The sequence below is a fragment of the Pogoniulus pusillus genome, chromosome 2, assembly GCF_015220805.1.
Source record: "Pogoniulus pusillus isolate bPogPus1 chromosome 2, bPogPus1.pri, whole genome shotgun sequence".
In the NCBI taxonomy this organism is placed as follows: domain Eukaryota; kingdom Metazoa; phylum Chordata; class Aves; order Piciformes; family Lybiidae; genus Pogoniulus; species Pogoniulus pusillus.
The window spans coordinates 39607578-39626595 of record NC_087265.1 but is presented as its reverse complement, the minus strand read 5'-3'; the positions used below and the strand labels follow the sequence as shown (position 1 = coordinate 39626595).

Here is a 19018-nt window from a genome sequence, read left to right as displayed (position 1 = left end):
TCTCCATGTGACAAACTCTGTTTGCCAGTGTCCATTCTCTCTATTCCTTGTCACATTCTTCTATGCACAATGGCGTCTTGATACAAAATGGTCATCTACACACAGAGGGTTTTCTCCTGGGTTAGACATCTGTATCTCACTTATCCTATACTTTGATTTGCCATTGGAATGGGCTGCCTAGGGAGGTGATGGAGTCACCGTCCCTGGAGGTGTTCAAGAGAAGACTGGATGGGGCACTTAGTGCCATGGTCTAGTTGACTGGATAGGGCTGGGGAATAAGTTGAACTGGATGACCTTGGAGGTCTCTTCCAACCTGGTTGATTCTATGATTAAATTATTTTTGGAGAGTGTAATTTTTCAGTGTCACTTGGGAGCACTCCAGATCATACAAGCCTTGTGTTTTCTCTGTAAGATTTCTGTTGTGGTTCTCAAGCATCAGTCTTGTCTCTGCTCAGTCACATCAGTATTTCTAACACACTGATTGCAGCTCTGATTCCAACAGAAGAATTTTCAAAGCAGTAACATATATAGAACTATGGGCACAGAAAATGAAAGCTACACGTCTGCACAAACAGTCAAAAACCGAATCTGCACATTAAGGCAGGTGATGTTTTTTTCTCTCCTTAATTTTAGTTATCTGTTGTGCAACATACCTTTGGCTGGAGGTGGTTCTGGTTTTCTAGGCACAGCAGTGGGTACATCTGGAATTTTCTTGGGCACCTCTGGCACTTTAAAGAAAACAGCATTCATTTTTGTTACATTTAAGGCATTTTAAAATTTGTAAATTGTTACGAAGAAAGTCTCACAAGAAACAGGAAGAAACATTAAGATCAAAAATGAAAAGAGAAATGTCATGTAAAACATGTTGCATACCATTACATACCCCTAGGATTCTTTTTTTCAGTGAGAAATATAAAGTAATATTTCCTTTTATTGTAAAACCTGCTACCCAAGAGGAAACAGAAATGTCCTTCTCAGAGAGCTACCATCACTGACATAGTAGCTTCTGGTGGTGGCACAGCAAAATCTACTGAGACAAATTTCTTAGGTGCTTTTGGACACTTTAAAGATATTAGTATGCTCTCAAACTTCCCAGAATAAAACATGAAATACAGTGAAATAAGACAAGTAAGTAGATGTCTAAGGATATTCTGACAACAGGTATACATTCTGAAAAATCTCCAGGATTCTTTCCCTCTGACAAATAAGAGTGTGAAGGATGTTGCTGGGGATCTTTTGTCATGCCGTGGTTTCATGCCACACAAACTGTGAGTTCAGACAGACTGTTAAAATATCCAAATTGATGGCAACTGCTTGTTTCTGTGCCTTAGGATATTTCCTTTCAAACCGGAATCAACTGACCTCTAAGTTTAGCATGAGCAATATGAAAGAGGAAGTGTATACACTTCTTGCTTCAGTAATGATAGAATTTCTGAGACTGTTTACAGACAATGGCAAAGCACAAATATTTTTTCTGTGAATCTTGCTGAGTGATGACTCAGAGTTTTCCTTATTTTCAGTCCGCTCTACTAGTTTCTGATACAATTTCAGTGCCATTACAATGGATCACTCTTGGGTAGAGGAACTAACTTTTAGTGATTTGAGAACAACAAAACAAGGAATGGAAGGAATTTGAAGAAAAACGAAAAAGAAAGAGTGTGTTGACCTATACCTTTGGAGGGTGGAGCTTCTGGCGTTTTAGGCAGAGGGACAGGTTTCTCTTCAAGAATAGTTTTCTTGGGCAATCCAGGCACTTGAAAGATATTTAGTGATTTTACTTTCATGTCATAAAGACAAGTTGAGAAACATTAAAAAGGACATACACAAGACAAACACCACAAATGTGACACAAGTGGACCATGAAGTGTTAATTAAGAAATAGAAAAGGTGATATCAGCAAAAGACCTCAGTTCTATTAAGCTGTCAAAGTACCTTTAGATGGTGGAGGTTCTGGTCTTGTAGGCACAGAAGCAGGTTCTGCTTTTTTAGGCATAGCAAAAGGCACTTTTTCTTCTGGAACAGCTTTCTTAATGACTGCAGGCACTTTAAAGATATTAGTTAATTTTTAAGGTTTATATAAAATAAAAGGATGAGTCATTTAAAAAATTGCAAATTTGTAATGTAAGTGAGATACTAAAAGAATTAATTCTAATTATTCTAATTCAATGTAATTATTAATTACATTGAACAAGAACTAAAGCAGGAACTATTTAATTTTCCTGGAGTTCATGACTGCAAAATTCAGGAAGAGATGAAGAGGAGATATACCTCTAGGTGTTGGAGTCTCCTCTTTTGTACGAACAGTAGAAATTTCTTCTTCTATGTGTATCTCCTCATAAACTTCATGCACTTGAAAGATATTAGTTTAAATACTTAAATTAGAATATTTTCAGCAAAGAAGACAACATGAAAGACAAAGAGCAAACACAATCAAATAGTCATCCAATCAAATATTCAAGCTCAAGCTGGGAGACTTGGCTGATACAGCTAAGGCTGTGCAGCCATCCAGAGAGACCTGGACAGACTGGAGAGCTAGGCACAGAGGAACCAGATGAAGTTCAACAAGGACAAGTGCAGAGTCCTGCATCTGGGGAGGAATAACGAACTCCACCAGTACAGGCTGGGTGGTGATCTGCTGGAAAGCAGCCCTGTGGAGAGGGACCTGGGGTTCCTGGTGGATAACAAGTTAGCACAGCAATGCCCTTGTGGCCAAGAAGGCCAGTGAAATCCTGGGGTGTATTAGGAAGAGTGTGTCCAGCAGATCAAGGGAGGTTCCCCTTCCCCTCTACTCTTGCCCTGGTGAGACCTCATCTTGAATACTTTGTTCAGTTTTGGGCTCCCCAGTTGAAGAGGGACAGGGATCTACCGGAGAGGGTTCAGCGAAGGGCTACGAGGATGGTTAGGGGACTGGAGGACATGGCTTATGAGGAGAGGCTGAGGGACCTGGGGGCTTTTTAGCCTGGAGAAGAGAAGACTTAGAGAGGACTTGATAAATGTTTATAAGTGTCTGAAGGCTGGCCAGAACTGGAGGGACAGGCTCTGCTCACTTGCTTCCTGTAATAGGACAAGGAGCAATGGGTGTAAGTTGCAGCAAAAGAGGTTTTGCCTCAACACAAGGGGTAACTTCTTTACTGTAAGGGTCACAGAGCACTGAAACAGGCTCCCCAGAGAGGTTGTGGGGTCTCCTTCTCTGCAGACTTTCAATTCCTGTCTGGATGTGTTCCTCTGTGATCTGTGTTAGATAATGTCCTGCTCTGGCAGAGAGGTTGGACTCGATCTCCTTGGGTCCCTTCCAAGCCCTAACATCCTGAAGATCCTGTGAGCCTATGACACACAGGTCTGTGTTGTATATAGAATTGCAATTAGGATTCTTTCAATTCAGGGAAGAAAAGAAAGATCTCATACCCTACCTTGATCTGACCTTTGCAGCTTGCCAGAAGAAAGATGTCCTACATTGTAATACTATGCTGAGTACAAAGAGATTGACTCTGTTTACCTAAATTCTATTTTATTCTTTTTTCCCTCAAACTGATCTCACATAGCATGGTTGGGTTATTTTTTTGCAGTTGTCTCATTTGCACATAAAGCTAATTTGCACAAAAAGCTAATTTACACAGATCACAGATCATCCAGAGGAGCTAGGACACAAGGTCAGAGATTGTCTGCCTCCTTTCCCCAGAAGCCTGGGAAGAATTAAGTCTCAACAGCCAACAAGACAGAGTTCCCTGGAAAAGTTTGGGTACTGTCTGGGACTGTGGCTAACCCTGTGAGTTGGGTAATAATAATTTTGTGAGTAAATACTTAGAGCCTCTTTGTAATTCTCCATTGCCTTCTGCCATAAGCAGAAAGAGCTCCTAGAGTCCATCTAGTGGACGAGCAGTATGTTGACCAAAAGCAGCATTTGACCACAGGAATCTAGATCTAGATATTATCTGTAAAATGTTTCCATGATCATGTGAAGAACCTATTATTAGTATTAAAATTAATGGTTGGGGTGGTGAGAGTTCTGAATATAATCATTAATAAACAATATTAATTTTGGCAAAAATATAATCTCAAAATAATTAATTTCCCCTTTATAACACCTATCAAATGATCTTTAGGAATTTTAGCAATCTGGAGGGTTCTATTTATATATTCAATTTCAAATTTATATATTCAATTTCAAAGCCATAGGCTTGCTTTATCCAAATATTATCTACAAAAGCAAGCTAAAACTCCTGTGAAATTAATTATTGTCTCTCAAGCATGCACAGAACTCTTCAGTGCTGGAATTTTATTTAACAAAATTGTTTCTATTAAAAAAAAAAAAAAAAAAGAAAGTGAATTTGTATTTTGTCCTGAGTTTGTCTTAAGTTAATCTTGACTTTGTTAAAGCCCCTGATGTGACACAAAATTATGCTTCTGCAAATATGCTTCTGCTGCCAGCTTTTAGTTTTGTTTTTTTTAATGTATTGTCAGATAAAGTATTTTGGGAAACAGAGAATGAGATTAAAAAAATCAAAAAATGTGAGGTTAATCCCTGGCCCTACTATGAATTTCCTGTCTATTAAATTTCTTTGTCTAATTTTGTCTTTAAATTTTTTCAATTATCAATGCAGAATGTATATAACAAAAAATGAGAACAACTTTCCTCGGTTTCCCAACACCCCCCCCCCCCCCCTCCAGTGATGTATTTTTCTGTCTTAACAATTGTTCATTAGTGCAGTGTATTTTCTAAAATTCTTTGTAAATGGTTGCAAATTGTACAGGGTTAACCCTCCAGGGGGAGTGACCTTGAACCTGAACCTAGGTGGTCTTGATCCTATCCCAGGGGTGGGTCTGAACACCACCAAGTGGTTCATGGTTAGCTCACTCCTCCTTCCTGTCTGAAGGTCTATAAAAGCAGGGGGACTTGTTCTCGCTCTCTCTGCACTCCGTTCCTCCCTGCTTACCAGCATCATCATTGTGTTTGTATTTTTAATTTCTGCTCTCCAGGTACTTATGGTCTGTTTCTAAGACAAAACCAGACAGACAAAACTGACTCTTAAAACAAGAGATTAAATGTATGAAAACAGCACCTGATCCTATTCAAGAAAAACAAATGTGTTGGGTTTTTCACTCAGTATTTTGTTTTTGAAAGAGGCTAAAGGTAATCCATTTGGAGGCCATGTACCTTTAATTGATGGAGCTTCTTCTGGAGGTACAGCAACAGGTATTTTCTTCAGTGGGACAGTTTTCTTTGTCACTGCAGGTACTTCAAAGATATTAATTTTTTTAACGACCAAATGCGAGTAACAAAGAAGTAATGACAGACACACAGCATCAAATAAAACATTAGGATGAAGATGTTAAAGTAATACATTAGCACACAGATAGAATGACGAAGATGGAAAACTAATTTGTAAGTAACATGCTGCTTTATGGATTTCTGGAATAGCTGATGTACCTTTAGATGGTGGAGGTTTTGGTTCACTAGGAATAGTAGCAGCAACTTTTTCTTCTGTTGGAACTTCTCCATAAACTTCTGGCTCTTTAAAGATATTAGTTTATTTTATATGTTTTAATATTATTTACAATACAAGGTTAGAAAGACAACTTATAATGCAAACAATGAAGACATGTAAGTGGACAAAGAGATGTTTGAACATAAATTAGTTAAGTATCTCATTTGAGCCTCATCATTTCCCTCTTATTGCTAGTAATGATTCTCAACTAGCACAACTGTACAGAAATATTTCCTTTTATTCACCAGTTACTTAGTTTTGTGTATTAGATAGAAATTGTACCTGAAATTTCTATGTCCTTGTATGGCATTAACTGTCTATAATCCAGCTGGAAAATTAATCGTTATTGAGGATGGCTCTTAAGCCAGAGTCTACTTCAGTTTGTTTCTTTCATTCTGATCTTTTCTGGATCAAGAGCTTCACTCTTTAAAAATGCTAAACTGTAACTAAATTTAGGGTGAGAGGATATCTAAGGGACATGGCTGGAAGTCACTTTGCAATAACTTAAAAACATCAATTGGAAATGTCTCATATTTCACAGAACAGTCTAAAGCAGGAATTGATGTATATCCTGCAATTTACCTCTTGGTGGACATGTCATTGCTGTACCTTCTTGCAAAGAAGATTCCTCTTCAGTAGGAATAATAATGGGTTCTTTCTCTTCAATGACAGCTCTCTTATGAAACTCAGAAACTTCAAAGATCCTAGCTTTCTTTTAGTATCATCAAAATAATTATCAACTTTTAAAGTCCCAAGCAAAAATAAATCCTGAAAACTAGGTTCTTTTGAGGTCTGAAACACTGTGCCTTTTGGAGAATTAAATATTGCATGGTGTGAGAACTGTGTTGCTAGAACTATTACTTATGTGAAGAAATGTAGCCTTTCTGTTCTCAGAGACAAAAGCTTTTCCCACTCTACTGCCATGCGTCTCCTTTCACTATGTGTAACAGCTTTAACGGTTTTAACTTACTAACTCTTCCCCTATTACTTCTTCACTGGTATAATGACTAACGTACTGGCTTCAAACCCACAGTTTAGATTTGCAACTACATTACTATTATAACAGCACTGAAGGTTTACAGGCTGGTAGTGTAACAAATGGTACCTCCTCAGCACATCTCATTCAGAAATAAATGTATTTACTCTTTAGCACATATCTTGCTACAGAGGTTTTAATTTATTACTGAGCCCTGAATCTATACTTAGAGACTAGATGCTCCTGCCACATAAGGCAACATAAGGATCAGTTTAGAAGATGTGAGTTGGGAAAAATGACACAAATCTTTCCTTCCATAAAATCTTGTATCTTGTATCTTGCCTTTCATTGGTGGAACTTCTACTTCAAGTGGTTTTATAGATTTGTTTTTCTCAGGGACAGCTCTTTTGAGACCAGCTGGCCCTTTAAGGTATAATTTAGGACTTGCAAAGTTATTTGGCAAAAGTTAGAAAGAAGAAGTCAGATTGAAGAAGAGCAAATGTAACAAGGAAGAGGAAACAACAAAGGATTAAATGCTTCCTGAATGAATATCTGTGATAATTTTGAAGATTAGACTGAAGAATAACACATATAAAAATATTCTTGAAAGATGGCCATAAATATGGATGATGGAATCTGCTTCTTTTTCAGAAGAAGTAAAAATATTCTTTATTTGTGCACTACTGTAATGTATACCTTATTGGCAGAACACTCATGAGTGGGTTTTTTAAATTGACTAATATATTTTGAACAAATGACTCTGGACAAACAAAACTAACAAAGGAAAACAGACTCAGTCACAAACAGTTGACAAACCACAGGAGGGACATATGCACAACTTTGTCAGCAAACAACGAAGACAAACTGAAGTCAGAGTTCATGACTAACAAGGACAACACAAAGTATACCTTTAACAGGTGGAGCAATTTCCTTTTTAGCAGCAGCAGGTAGCACTTTTTCTCTTGGAACAGGTTTCTTTGGCACTGCTGGCGGTTTAAAGACATTGGTGTATTTTTAAGAATGCTTGCAGTATTAATATTATGTAAGAATAAAAGTTAAACAAAAAGCAAACAATCCAAAGGGTCAGAAAATATAGACAAACAGGAAATACTGTGTCCTCAACTGCTGTTGACTGATGACCTTGCAGACCACTCTTCTGGACCATTTTGCTTGAATTTATAGAGTCTTCAGTACTCATTGAAAGAAAAACATTGCTCTTATGGGTGAGTTTTTACTATGATAAGCCTTAACAATTTGGTTTCACAAACTACCAACCTTAACAATTTGGTATGAACTTTTACTATGATAAGCCTTAACAATTTGCTTTCATGAAGTACCATTAGTAAGTTAATCTCTGTGTTTGAACCTGTGAAAGAAATCCCACCAAAACAAGCTAAGCGTCTATCAGTCAAGTAAGAATAGGTAAATGACAGAACTGGAGGTTCAGAGACTCAGGCAGAAGGCTGTACTTTTAGATTTATCTGATAGCTAATGTACCTTTAGCTGGTGGAGCTTCTTTTTTAGGAACGGGAACAGGTACTTTTTCTTCTGGCAGAGGTCTCTTAGGCACCTCAAGCACTTAAAAAAATATTTTATTAAAGATTTTAAGTTATTTGTAAGGAATTACATCAGACACAAAGACAGCAAGCAAAGCAATCTCTCATTTGCAGAGAGAAACATTTATGCAGAGACAACGAAGCAGCCATGTGTCACACAGAATGTTAAAGGTTGGGAAGGACCTCAAAATATCATCTAGTCTAACTCCCCTACTAGAGGAGAATCACCTAGAGTATATCACACAGGAATGCATCCAGGTGGGTTTTGAATGTCTCTGAAGAAGAAGACTCCACAACCTCCTTGGGCAGCCTGTTCCAATGTTTTGTCACCCACTCAGCAAAAAAGTTTTTCCTTATTTTTATGTGGAACCTCCAGCTTGCTTACTCCAGCTTGCACCCATTGCTCCATCCTCCTGACAGAACAAGAGGACACAGTCTCAAGTTGTGCCTGGGGGAGTTCTAGGCTGGATGTTAGGAAGAAGTTCTTGACAGAGGGAGTGATTTGCTATTGGAATGGGCTGCCCAGGGAGGTGGTGGAGGCACCGTCCCTGGAGGTGTTCAAAAAAAGCCTGGATGAGGCACATAATGCCATGGTCTAGTTGATTGAATAGGGCTGGGTGCTAGGTTGGACTGGATGATCTTGGAGGTCTCTTCCAACCTGGTTCATTATATGACTCTATGTTAAGATATTCAATTTAGGCTGAAGCTGACCTGCATCAGAATATTATTATTTACTTTGCTTGTGTCATATCTACACTAGCTCACCCCTTGGCAGTCTGATGAGAAATTATCCTATTGCACTCTGTAGGGAAGAATTCATTAGGAAGGAGTACAAGAGAAACAATCTCTGCATGGATTTATCATTACTAGCAGCAGATGCTCACATGACCACAAACAGGGGAAAATACAAATAAACACCCAAAGAAGACTCAAGCAGAATCTGGGAAATCAACAAACTACAAGAATGATAGAATCATGACTTGATGTACCTATATCTGGTTGGATTTCATAAGCCTCCTCATATCGCTCCTCGTATTTCTCATGGATCTCTTCCTTCTCCTTGAACTCATACATTTCGTAGACATCTTTCTCCTCAGCCTCCTCTTCATACTCCCGTTCCTGAATTTCCTTATAACTCTCAGGTTCTTCAGGTTCCTCATATGCCTCAATTTCTTCAGTTTCCTGAACCTCCTCAAACTCAATGCTTTCATATGTCTCATACTTCTCATACTCTTCATATGTATACTCATGCTTCTTCGCCACAGGAGCAGGAGCAGGAACTTTTTCTTTCCGGATAGATTTTGTGGATAATTCAGGAACTTTAAAGAGAGTGTTATTGTTATTACCTTAATATTATTTTGTAAGTTGTTTTACTTTATTTTTTGGTGTTTTTTTTTTTACATCTAGTCAAGATGATCAACATAGAACAGAAAAGGTACATGATAACCACCAAAAAAAAGTTACAGTAAAATATAAGAGCATGCTCCTAAAACAATATGCATAGCATAAAAGATTTTAGGAATGAGGAGGAAAATAAAATCTCTCAGTGGAATAAGAAGAAACGAGTCTGTACCTTTAGCTGGTGTCGGTTCTTTGGGTTTGGGCACAATGACTGTCACCTTCTCCTCTGCAACGGCTCTTTTACGCACCTCAGGGACTTTAAAGATAAAGACTTTTAGGCATTTTGAAAAAAATAAAGCAATACCTCAAAGCAGCATACAAAAAGCTTTACAGTTCTTCCATGTGAACACTGATAGTGAAGAGTTTTAACACATTCAGACAGAAATCACACACAACAAAGACAAAAGTTTAAAAGAAAGTCAAGAATATGCTTAGCATAAACATTAATCAAGAGCACCTATACCTTTTGCAGCTGGTAAATCCACTTTTTCAGTGGGGGCGACAGGTATCTTCATTTCAGAAGTAACCTTCTTAGGCACCTTGGGTACTTTAAAGATAGGATCTAACTTTAGTGCTCTTTTTACACTAAGTTTTAAATAGACACAAACCCAGAAGCTCACGAACAGCTAAACAGAATCTTACAAACAAACAAAGAGTAGTGTGACAAATACAAGACAAGACAAAGATGCTAAAATATCCCCTGCTGACCTCAGCTTCTAAGAATATTTTTTTGTTATTGATAAGAGCATTTGCAAACTGCAATACCTTTTGCAGGTGGGGCTGGGACCTTTTTGGGAACAGGTTCTTTCTCTTCAGGAACAGGTTTCTTGAGCATCTCAGGCACTTTAAAGACAGTGTATTTTAAGAAGGTCATTCACCAGTAGCACGAGAAAGACAACAGGAAACATAATGAAACAAGAACTGATCGGCAGAATCTATTTAAAATCTATTAAAGATGAAAGAGAAACTAAACCAAAAGACACTTTACATCCATATGCAGACATCCTGAACAAGTACAATAATTTCACATCTTGTATTTCCTAGGAATTTGACTTGCACACTGAGACATCGGTACAGAAAAAGAGCAGGGACATAAAACTAACACAAGTAACACGGAAAAAAAGCAGACACACAGAATGAGAATAACAACATATTGTTTTCCTAAGTATTATCCTATATACCTTTTTCTGGTGGAAGCTTCAGCTTCTCAGTAGTGGGTACTGGTATTTTTTCTTCTGGGACAGGTTTTCTATGGATCTCTGGCTCTTTAAAGATATTATTTTGCAAACACATTTCAAAATTAGACACAAAAAAGCCACATAAAACAAGATCACAAGCTCCTCCAGAAGATCATTAAGATTTACACACAGTTTAGAACAAGAAATAAAGACAGATTTTAATGAATCCAGAAGGTCTTCTGAGTAACTTGCAAGAAAAGATGGTATACCTTTTGCTGGTACTGGTTCCTCTGCAATGATTTCCTCTTCTGCCTCAGGAACAAAAATGGGAACCTTTTCTTCAGCCACTACTTTCTTTGTCACCTCAGGGACTTTAAAGATATTATTTTAAGAGCTTTACTTTCACGACCAAAAAAAAATTGAACATAAAACACAACAACAACTTCAAAGTAACAATAGTAATTTAAAAAAAAGGGAAACACTTATTTTTTCACTCCCTGAAAACAGCAATTAGGTTATATGGATTACATGAAGACTATCTCTTTTATCCCATTCTTAATTACACAGCAATACTGACAATATTAGCAGATATATTGCAAATGAGATGTAGAAGATTATTAGCATCTCAACTTTTTCACATTTAAAACTTCCAGTGTCTGATTGTTCAATTTATTTTTGTTCTAAAAATCCCAGCTGGAGAGATAGAATTCATTCAGCACTAAAAAGTTGGCCTCTGCAATGATTTTCCCTCTCTGAATTTCACGCTTAGGCTGTATGTTCTGGTTGTATAGGCAGTCATGATTTGAATGTAGGAGTTTAGCTATAAGGCTTCAAATTTTAGCATACTTTCCATGTCAGAATGATTTCCCTGAATTGAAGGAAAATGTCCATAAAATACTGCTCTAGGTGTTTTGGTTAAACAACATTTAAATTAATTTAAACATTACTTCTCAATAATGATGTCACAATTAATTGTTTAGTTTACAACAATCACTTAACACACAAATCCAGCAGATCACTCAAGGTCTGATTCTCAGCCCACTGAAGTCAGTAATGAAATAAATAATCAAGACCTGCCTGAGACCTAGCACTGCTTACTTCAAGGGAGCAGCAGAGTGCTAGAAGCAAGGATCTGATTTTGCATAAGTATGAACTGATTCTTAAAATTAGGTTCTACTGATATATGAAAATGTAAGGGAGAGAAAAATATCACTCCACTATGTGATATACCTTTAGCTGGTGGAATTTTCTTTACTTTAGGAACTGCAACAGGTACTTTTTCTTCTGGAACAGTTCTCTTGGGCACCTCTGGCACTTTAAAAATATTTGGATGAGAAATTTTCAATTACTCTTAGAGGATCAAAACTACTATAACCACAGAGTCACAAAACTCAATAATAAGAAGGAAACTCTCCTTAGAAGAATAACAAAGATTTACATGCAACTTAAAACGATCAACACAGATGAAGATCTTTTGAAGAAACTGAGGAAAGTTCTCTGGTAGTTTTGGAGGAGGAATGGTGTACCTTTTACTGGTATCTCTGGAACTGCTTCCTCTTCCTCTTCTTCAGAAACAAAAATAGGTGTCTCTTCAGGGGCTTGTCTTGGTATTTCTGGTACTTCAAAGATAGTATTTAATTGTAGAAAACTTAGACACAACATTAGAAACAGACAACTTACACAGAAGCGAAAGAGTGTGAATTAGCAAGCACATTTGCCACAAACTATAGTATGTCAGCCAAATTCTAATAACAAGTGTACAGAAAGAGTGGGAAGAATCACCCACATTTTCAGCTATAAGAAAAGATACCTTTGGCTGGTGGAGGTTCTGGCTTTTTATGAAGAGGGACAGGTACTTTCTTTTCTGGAGCTTTCTTCGGCACTTCAGGCACTTTAAAGACATTTTTGGTTGAGAAATTAATTGTCAATGTAACATAAAACATAGGAAAATAGTAACTGTGTCAGTGACAAAAAGATATATACACAAATACAAGAAAATTTAATTTGTATGAAACATAACATTGTTTTTTATCCATGGATTAATGCACTGATGTAAACTTACAAACATACAGACTACAACATAACAAACAGGTGTAGAAGGATTAAGAGGGAAGTCTGACTGCTTAGGCACATTGTTTGTGTTTTGGAGCACCTGGTTATCTGTAAATACTTTTTATATATAAGATCCAAAAGACAGAGACAATACAAGACAGAAACATAGACATTTTTGAAGTGCAGAATAAGCATAATGCCCATGACTAACAGAAACTGCCTGATCAAACATAGGTCAAAGTGGTTCGGTATCAAACGCATTAAGATGAGGAGTGGGAATGTTACTTGTAGTCTTCTGAAGCCAAGGGGACAAACTAGAGCTACGCAGCAGAAACTGGTGTACCTTTGGCTGGTGGAGGTTCTTCTGCTCTTTTAGGCACTGGGACAGGTACCTTCTCTTCTGGCACAGGTCTCTTTGGTACTTCAGGCACTTAAAAAATATTATTGCTGTTTAAGAATTTATTTTTTGAACCATAAGGTAAAGAACAATGATATAAACCAGTAAAGTGGAATGACAAAGAGCTGACAAGAACAAAAAGAAACCTCTCTTCACTAAAGAGGAAAGGTCAACAATGATTGCTATTTTAGAATTACTTTTTTTGTAACGTATGCAGTCAAGAGCTGGTATACCTTTGGCTGGTGGAACTTCTTTCTTTTTCTGTACAGTAACAGGAACCTTTTCTTCTGGCACAGGTTTCTTGAGCACTTCTGGAACTTAGTAAGATATTGTAAATTGAGCTTATAAGAATCTAAAACACCATAACATACAAGCCAGTGACTCTAAAAAAAAATCAAAGACAGACACAAAGAGCCACTATTTTTAAGAGCAACGGTCCTTTCACTGGCCTAGTGATTAATACAAGTAAGAAGATAAATGAGGTCTAGAAGACCTCTCTAATCACAGCTAATTACAATTTCATATACCTTTAGCTGGTGGAGCTTCTTTCTTAGGCACTTGGACTTTCTTCTCAGGTGCAGGTCTCTTTGGCACCTCAGGTACTTAAAAAACATAATTTTGGTTATAAAAAAGAATGTACAGACTATTCAAAACAGAAATGAAACAAAAAAGACAGTGACACAAACATTTCACATGAAAAGTCCCCTTCAGAAAGAACAGAATAAGTAACAATCAAGTAAGACGTCTGTAAAACACTGTGAACCACATATTCAGAGTATGCCTGCTAACTTAAAGAAACAATATATACCTTTTGCTGGAAGAGCTTCTTTTTTCTTCAGAAGAGGTATTTTTTCTTCTGGTGCAGGCTTCTTGGGAACTTCTGGCACTTGAAAGATATTAATATTTTAGGTATTTACTTATAAATCAACAGGAACATAAAGTTCAAGCAAGCATCACAACTACATAATCAAAACACACGACAATGGCTGAGCATGGTTTGATCACTAAGACAAAATGAAATAGCACACAGATTACATCGACTGCTGCTATGTCCATTCTCCCTTCTCAGCCATTGAGACCAGCAATAGAAATGTTTTTAACCTCCAGGGCTCATTTGCTCATTAAAAGGATTACGTTAAGGCACAGTCTGACATTATAGAACTAGATATTAAGGATTAAGAAGTGTCAAGGTTGGGAAACTTGCAAAAATTATTTCCCTCCAACTTTTGGATGTTTATTACACACATTGTAACAAATTATTTAATTGCTATTTTAGCTATTTAGTGTTTTTACTACTTCTCCTTACTTTCCCCTAGAACTATGATACTAATGCTTCCCAGTCATGTACTAGGTTGCACCTGATCATGTCAAATGAGCCACTTTTGCATATGTATTAAATATATACTGCTGATTATATTTTCTTCCTTATAAATTTCTACATGTAAAATGCAAGATGATGCACTTTATTTATTTCTTTACCTAAACCACAAAACTATGGACACATTATAACCATCCTGCAGTTTATAACATAATTTGTTGTGCGGTGGCAATGTTTATGACAGGTTTTCCCTAATGGAGTAAATAAAACACTGCAATCAACAGATTTTATTTTTAATTGTAGTGAGGCAAAGGGGTCAACTAAACTGTATCTTAATGATTTTTGTACTCTAAAATCCAGAAATATCCACACAAGTTTTATGATGACAGGATAGTAATCCCACCAGCTCTGTGAGTATTGAAGAACATTTAGAGTACATATAAAATAAACAACTACTATGACAGAGGAAATTTTATCCAAGCTTAATCTTCCTGTTCAGCATTAACCTGGCTTTTGCAGTGCATAGTCTTTGCATTTTATTTAATATGAAAAGATGTGTTAATTAATATGTCAAAATTCTAGTGCAATGTTAAAAAAGTCAACTTTGACACTCATTAGTTAGTCAAAAGAAATTGTGAACTTCTTTGGGGGAAGTGACACTATGGCATGATTTGATCAAGGATTGGAAAGATTAAATGGCTAAGTATTCTTAGATGATTATGTAAACTTGGGAAATAGTTTTTAGTTAGTTTATATCTTTATATTACTATGTAGAAAGGATTTATCACCAAGACCTTGGTGTGGCCTTGTGGGAATGAAAAGTGAAGAAGGATAAGGATGTTGACCTTGGTTACCACGAGCTGCTGGCTACCTTATCTCAGAAAGGATAGATAAAGGACACCTTGCTAATGAGGAAAACAAGGCATGGTTTATGCAGATGGAGTGGGTTGTCCTTGCCTAATTATGCTAATGTGTAGGTGTGTGCTCTATGTTCTGAGGCTACATAATGACAGCCAAAATGATCAATAAACATCTCTAGCACAATTCACATTAAATCATCTGGAGTCCATGTGGCACTGCCTTTGATCACATTGATCTGAGGGGGCCTTGACCACATTCCCACAGCAAGCAAGCAGGTTTTCTGCAACATGACCTCATTGTGCTTTTTAAGTAGTGCATAGTATATTCCTCTACTAAAATTGCTGAAAATTTACAACAGTACCATGGGAAAACAGCTAAAGTAAAATGTTCCAATAATGCAGTTTTCCAGAACTTTGATGCTTTCTATTAAAACATATGACTCCCTTCAAGAAATGAACAAAAAACATCTATAGGCATTTCAAAGGTTTCTGAAGGGAAGACAATATTATTTTGGTTCATAATAACTTATTTTAAAGTACCCTGCCTATTTTCTAGATAAGTTTTTATTTTTGCTTGTGAATGTGCAATTATAATTAGTATTTCTGAATATTTAAAGCACAGCCTGACAACAAGATCTGAACTCAAATGAGGATGAAATAAAGCTCAGTTGAATTTCCTTAATAGGTTACACAGACTTCATACGAATGAAGAATGAATGTGTATGACATGGAACATTCAAATGTATAGAGGTAGTAACAAAGATTAGACATACAGGTATATTAATAGAATTAGAAGACACTACTTCTCATCACACAAATCCTAAAATGAAATTATACCTCTAACTGGTGGGAGAGCCTTCTCTTCATACTGGGGAAGTTCTGACTCTTCCTCCTCATATTCAGGAGCTTCCTCTTCATAATAAGCAGCTTCTTCTTCATAATAGGTGACCTCTTCCTCTTCATATTGAGAAACTTCTTCATACTGAGGAACTTCCTCCTCATAGTGACTAATTTCTTCATAGTGGTGGACTTCCTCCTTGTAATGGACTACTTCCTCCTCATATCTGGTGGCTTCTTCCTCTTCATATTTTGGAACCTCTTCTTCCTCTTCATATTCAGGGACTTCAACATACACTTTTTGTTTTTGAACAACTGTCTTGTGTACTTGAGGCACTTTAAAAGACAGCAATTAAAAAAATCTTAAAATTTAGCTCGTAGAACTTATTAATAAGGATCACAAAACATTGCCAGATAAGAATCAACACAAAGGAAGAACATTCCACAGAAAACAAATCGATATTCACTGTACGTGGAACAGACAAGACACAAAAAACATATAAACTACATTTCAGTGCTCTATCCAGTATACCTTTGGCTGGTAGTCTTGACATTTTTTTAGAAGGATACATTGGAAGTCTTTCTTCAATGATAGCCTTCTCTGGTACGTCAGGCACTTAAAAGATACAGTATGTTTACATTTAACTATAGTTAAAAGTGTTTTTTTAGAGCAAAAATATTCTTTTTAAGAGATACCCTGGACACACAATCATGAAAGATATTAGGCTGCTGTTCAATTAAGAAATTACTAAGATTTCAAGATCCCAGTACAAGTGATTCCTGTGTCATCCATGTCTGTCATCAGTGAAATTAATGGGCAGAAATAAAAATCCAGATTCTATCAGCTGCAAAATCAGTAAATCTTACTGCCCTCTGTGGCAGCCCCTTCTCTGCAGAAATGGCACTTTGTACTAGCTTAGTAATAGACCAAGAGTCCTTAACCACTGTTAACAAAAGATTTGATAGGAAACACCTTGTGAGTGATTTCCTTAAGAGATTGAATATATTCTGTTAGTGACAGATTTGAGAGTTTCTAGATGCTTTTGCATTCTTTGTGATAAGCTACAGTCAATGTATATGAGTGGCTGAAAGTGGGTGTTATTTGTAAAGCAATGTGAAAACTGACCAGCTCTCTGAATATGTTTTGGCAAAGCTCTGCTTGGTGGGTCATTGTAAATGTCAGGTATATCTTCACTTGCAATCTTAAGCTAAAACTGATTTGAAGTTGTAAGTTTGGTTGACTTGCTACACAAAATTTGCACTGTGGATGAGTGTCCTTGCCAGGACATTTGGTTTTCTTTGAATTAATTTGTCTTTACTACAATATCTCTCTTTGGTATCTCTTGGGAGAACTATCGCATTTCACATCCTTCTGCTTTGATCCCTTTTTTCCCCCAGAGCAGCTGGCAACAGCCTTTGCCGCACAGAAAGCTAATGAAAGATACTCTTCCATCCTCCTCTTAGTTCTTGTGATCTCTCAGCCTTCCCATCATTCACCAATAGGGACACTAAATAGAGCATATAACTTCATACTGATGTGATTCTATTAATCCTTCATTATTTGAGAATGATAATCATGTTTAGCAGCAACAGCAGGTGTGAGATATGAAGCATTTTGCAAGTGAGTTTTCACAGATCAATGGATTGCCTCAAAAATGATATAGCAGTGTTGTTTTGTTTTTGTTTTTGTTTTTGTTTTTTCAAAAACTATGGACATTGTTAAAGCCTTTGAGTGGAAAGATCCAAGTTATGGGATTCTGGTTAAGTATCTCAGCCATGCAGGCAATGGCAGAAGTAAAGGATTTTTTTGACCTTCAAATTTAGGTGATAAATTGCTGTCCCAGAACAGGAGATGACAGACATTTTCAGAAGAGGAAAGCATGTTAATAAAAAATGAAGGAAAAGGCTGCCCCATATCTGCTCAAAGGCCAGAGACGTGGCGAGATTTGCAAAGGAGGATCTAGGTAAATGGTTAAGCTTCCACTATTACAACAGCAGTAAGTCAGGAGGAAAGATTCAAGCCTCATGTGAGAATGGAATACTGTCCTGTGGTATTATACAAGCTTCACTTCAGGATCTGTAATCTGTACAGGCCATGAAATAGTGCTTTGGTTGTTAATTTTTTGGTTTGGTGGTTGTTTTGTTTGGTTGGTATTGTTTTTAAGTAGATAATGAGTAGATAAATTTGGCCATAGAATCTTTTCAGTCTGCTCATACCTGTGTATGAAATCTCCTCTTCTGTATGAAGAGAAATGGATACTTCCTCTGACATAGCCCAGTGTTCCTCTTCTGTTGGTACTTCAAAGACAGAGTCTAATGTTAGTATTTTCTCTGGTACAGTATCATGTACCCTTTCAGGGCTACTTTGAAAACAGGTACTTCCTGACACCTCCCACACCAGAGTAATTGGGAAAATATGTCTCTAGCCTTTCTAAAGAACTCTTTTAGGGTTCCCTCAGGATTACTATGGAACATAGTGGTGGTCTTGGTAGTGTGAGATTAAGAGTTGGATAAGGGGCTTTTCTAATCTAAATGTTTCTATTATTCTAACACTAGAACTTGAAGAAAGTTGCCAGACCAGCAGCTCTGGTGATATTGCATGAGGACAGATAGATAATTCATGGGCAGGAGTACCTTCTTGTGGAGGAGACACTTTTCTTTTTGGAACAGCAATGGGTATTCTCTCTTCTCTGGCAGTTTTCTTCGGTGCTTCTGGTACTTTAAAGATAGTCATTGTAAGAATACTAAATTCTAATACTAATCACAAATTCTGAAGTTCATATGAAAGAATGATGGACAAACAATTATGGGGAAGTAGTACATATTTACATAATGAAGGTACTTACAATAAACGTAACAGTCACACCAAACGTACAAACATAAAGACATTTAAATTAACAAAGAGCAGCAGAAGCTTTAATGCATAGTGGGGAGATATGCATTAGATATTTTGAAGA

At 36.9% G+C, this 19018-nt stretch overlaps 1 protein-coding gene across 1 annotated transcript in view; it reads right to left on the bottom strand.

Annotated features, from left to right (window-relative positions):
• TTN (titin) overlaps positions 1 to 19018 on the bottom strand; it is a 251282-nt gene that overhangs the window by 131231 nt on the left and 101033 nt on the right. The window contains 21 exon segments of the mRNA XM_064166084.1: positions 654 to 728; positions 1673 to 1777; positions 1933 to 2043; positions 2269 to 2349; positions 5429 to 5512; positions 7960 to 8040; positions 9008 to 9337; positions 9592 to 9675; positions 10185 to 10262; positions 10601 to 10684; positions 10867 to 10968; positions 11828 to 11911; positions 12124 to 12216; positions 12408 to 12488; positions 12993 to 13079; positions 13280 to 13363; positions 13574 to 13648; positions 13855 to 13932; positions 16062 to 16397; positions 16594 to 16677; positions 18696 to 18779. Of these exon segments, the coding sequence (XP_064022154.1) occupies positions 654 to 728; positions 1673 to 1777; positions 1933 to 2043; positions 2269 to 2349; positions 5429 to 5512; positions 7960 to 8040; positions 9008 to 9337; positions 9592 to 9675; positions 10185 to 10262; positions 10601 to 10684; positions 10867 to 10968; positions 11828 to 11911; positions 12124 to 12216; positions 12408 to 12488; positions 12993 to 13079; positions 13280 to 13363; positions 13574 to 13648; positions 13855 to 13932; positions 16062 to 16397; positions 16594 to 16677; positions 18696 to 18779 (2301 nt within the window).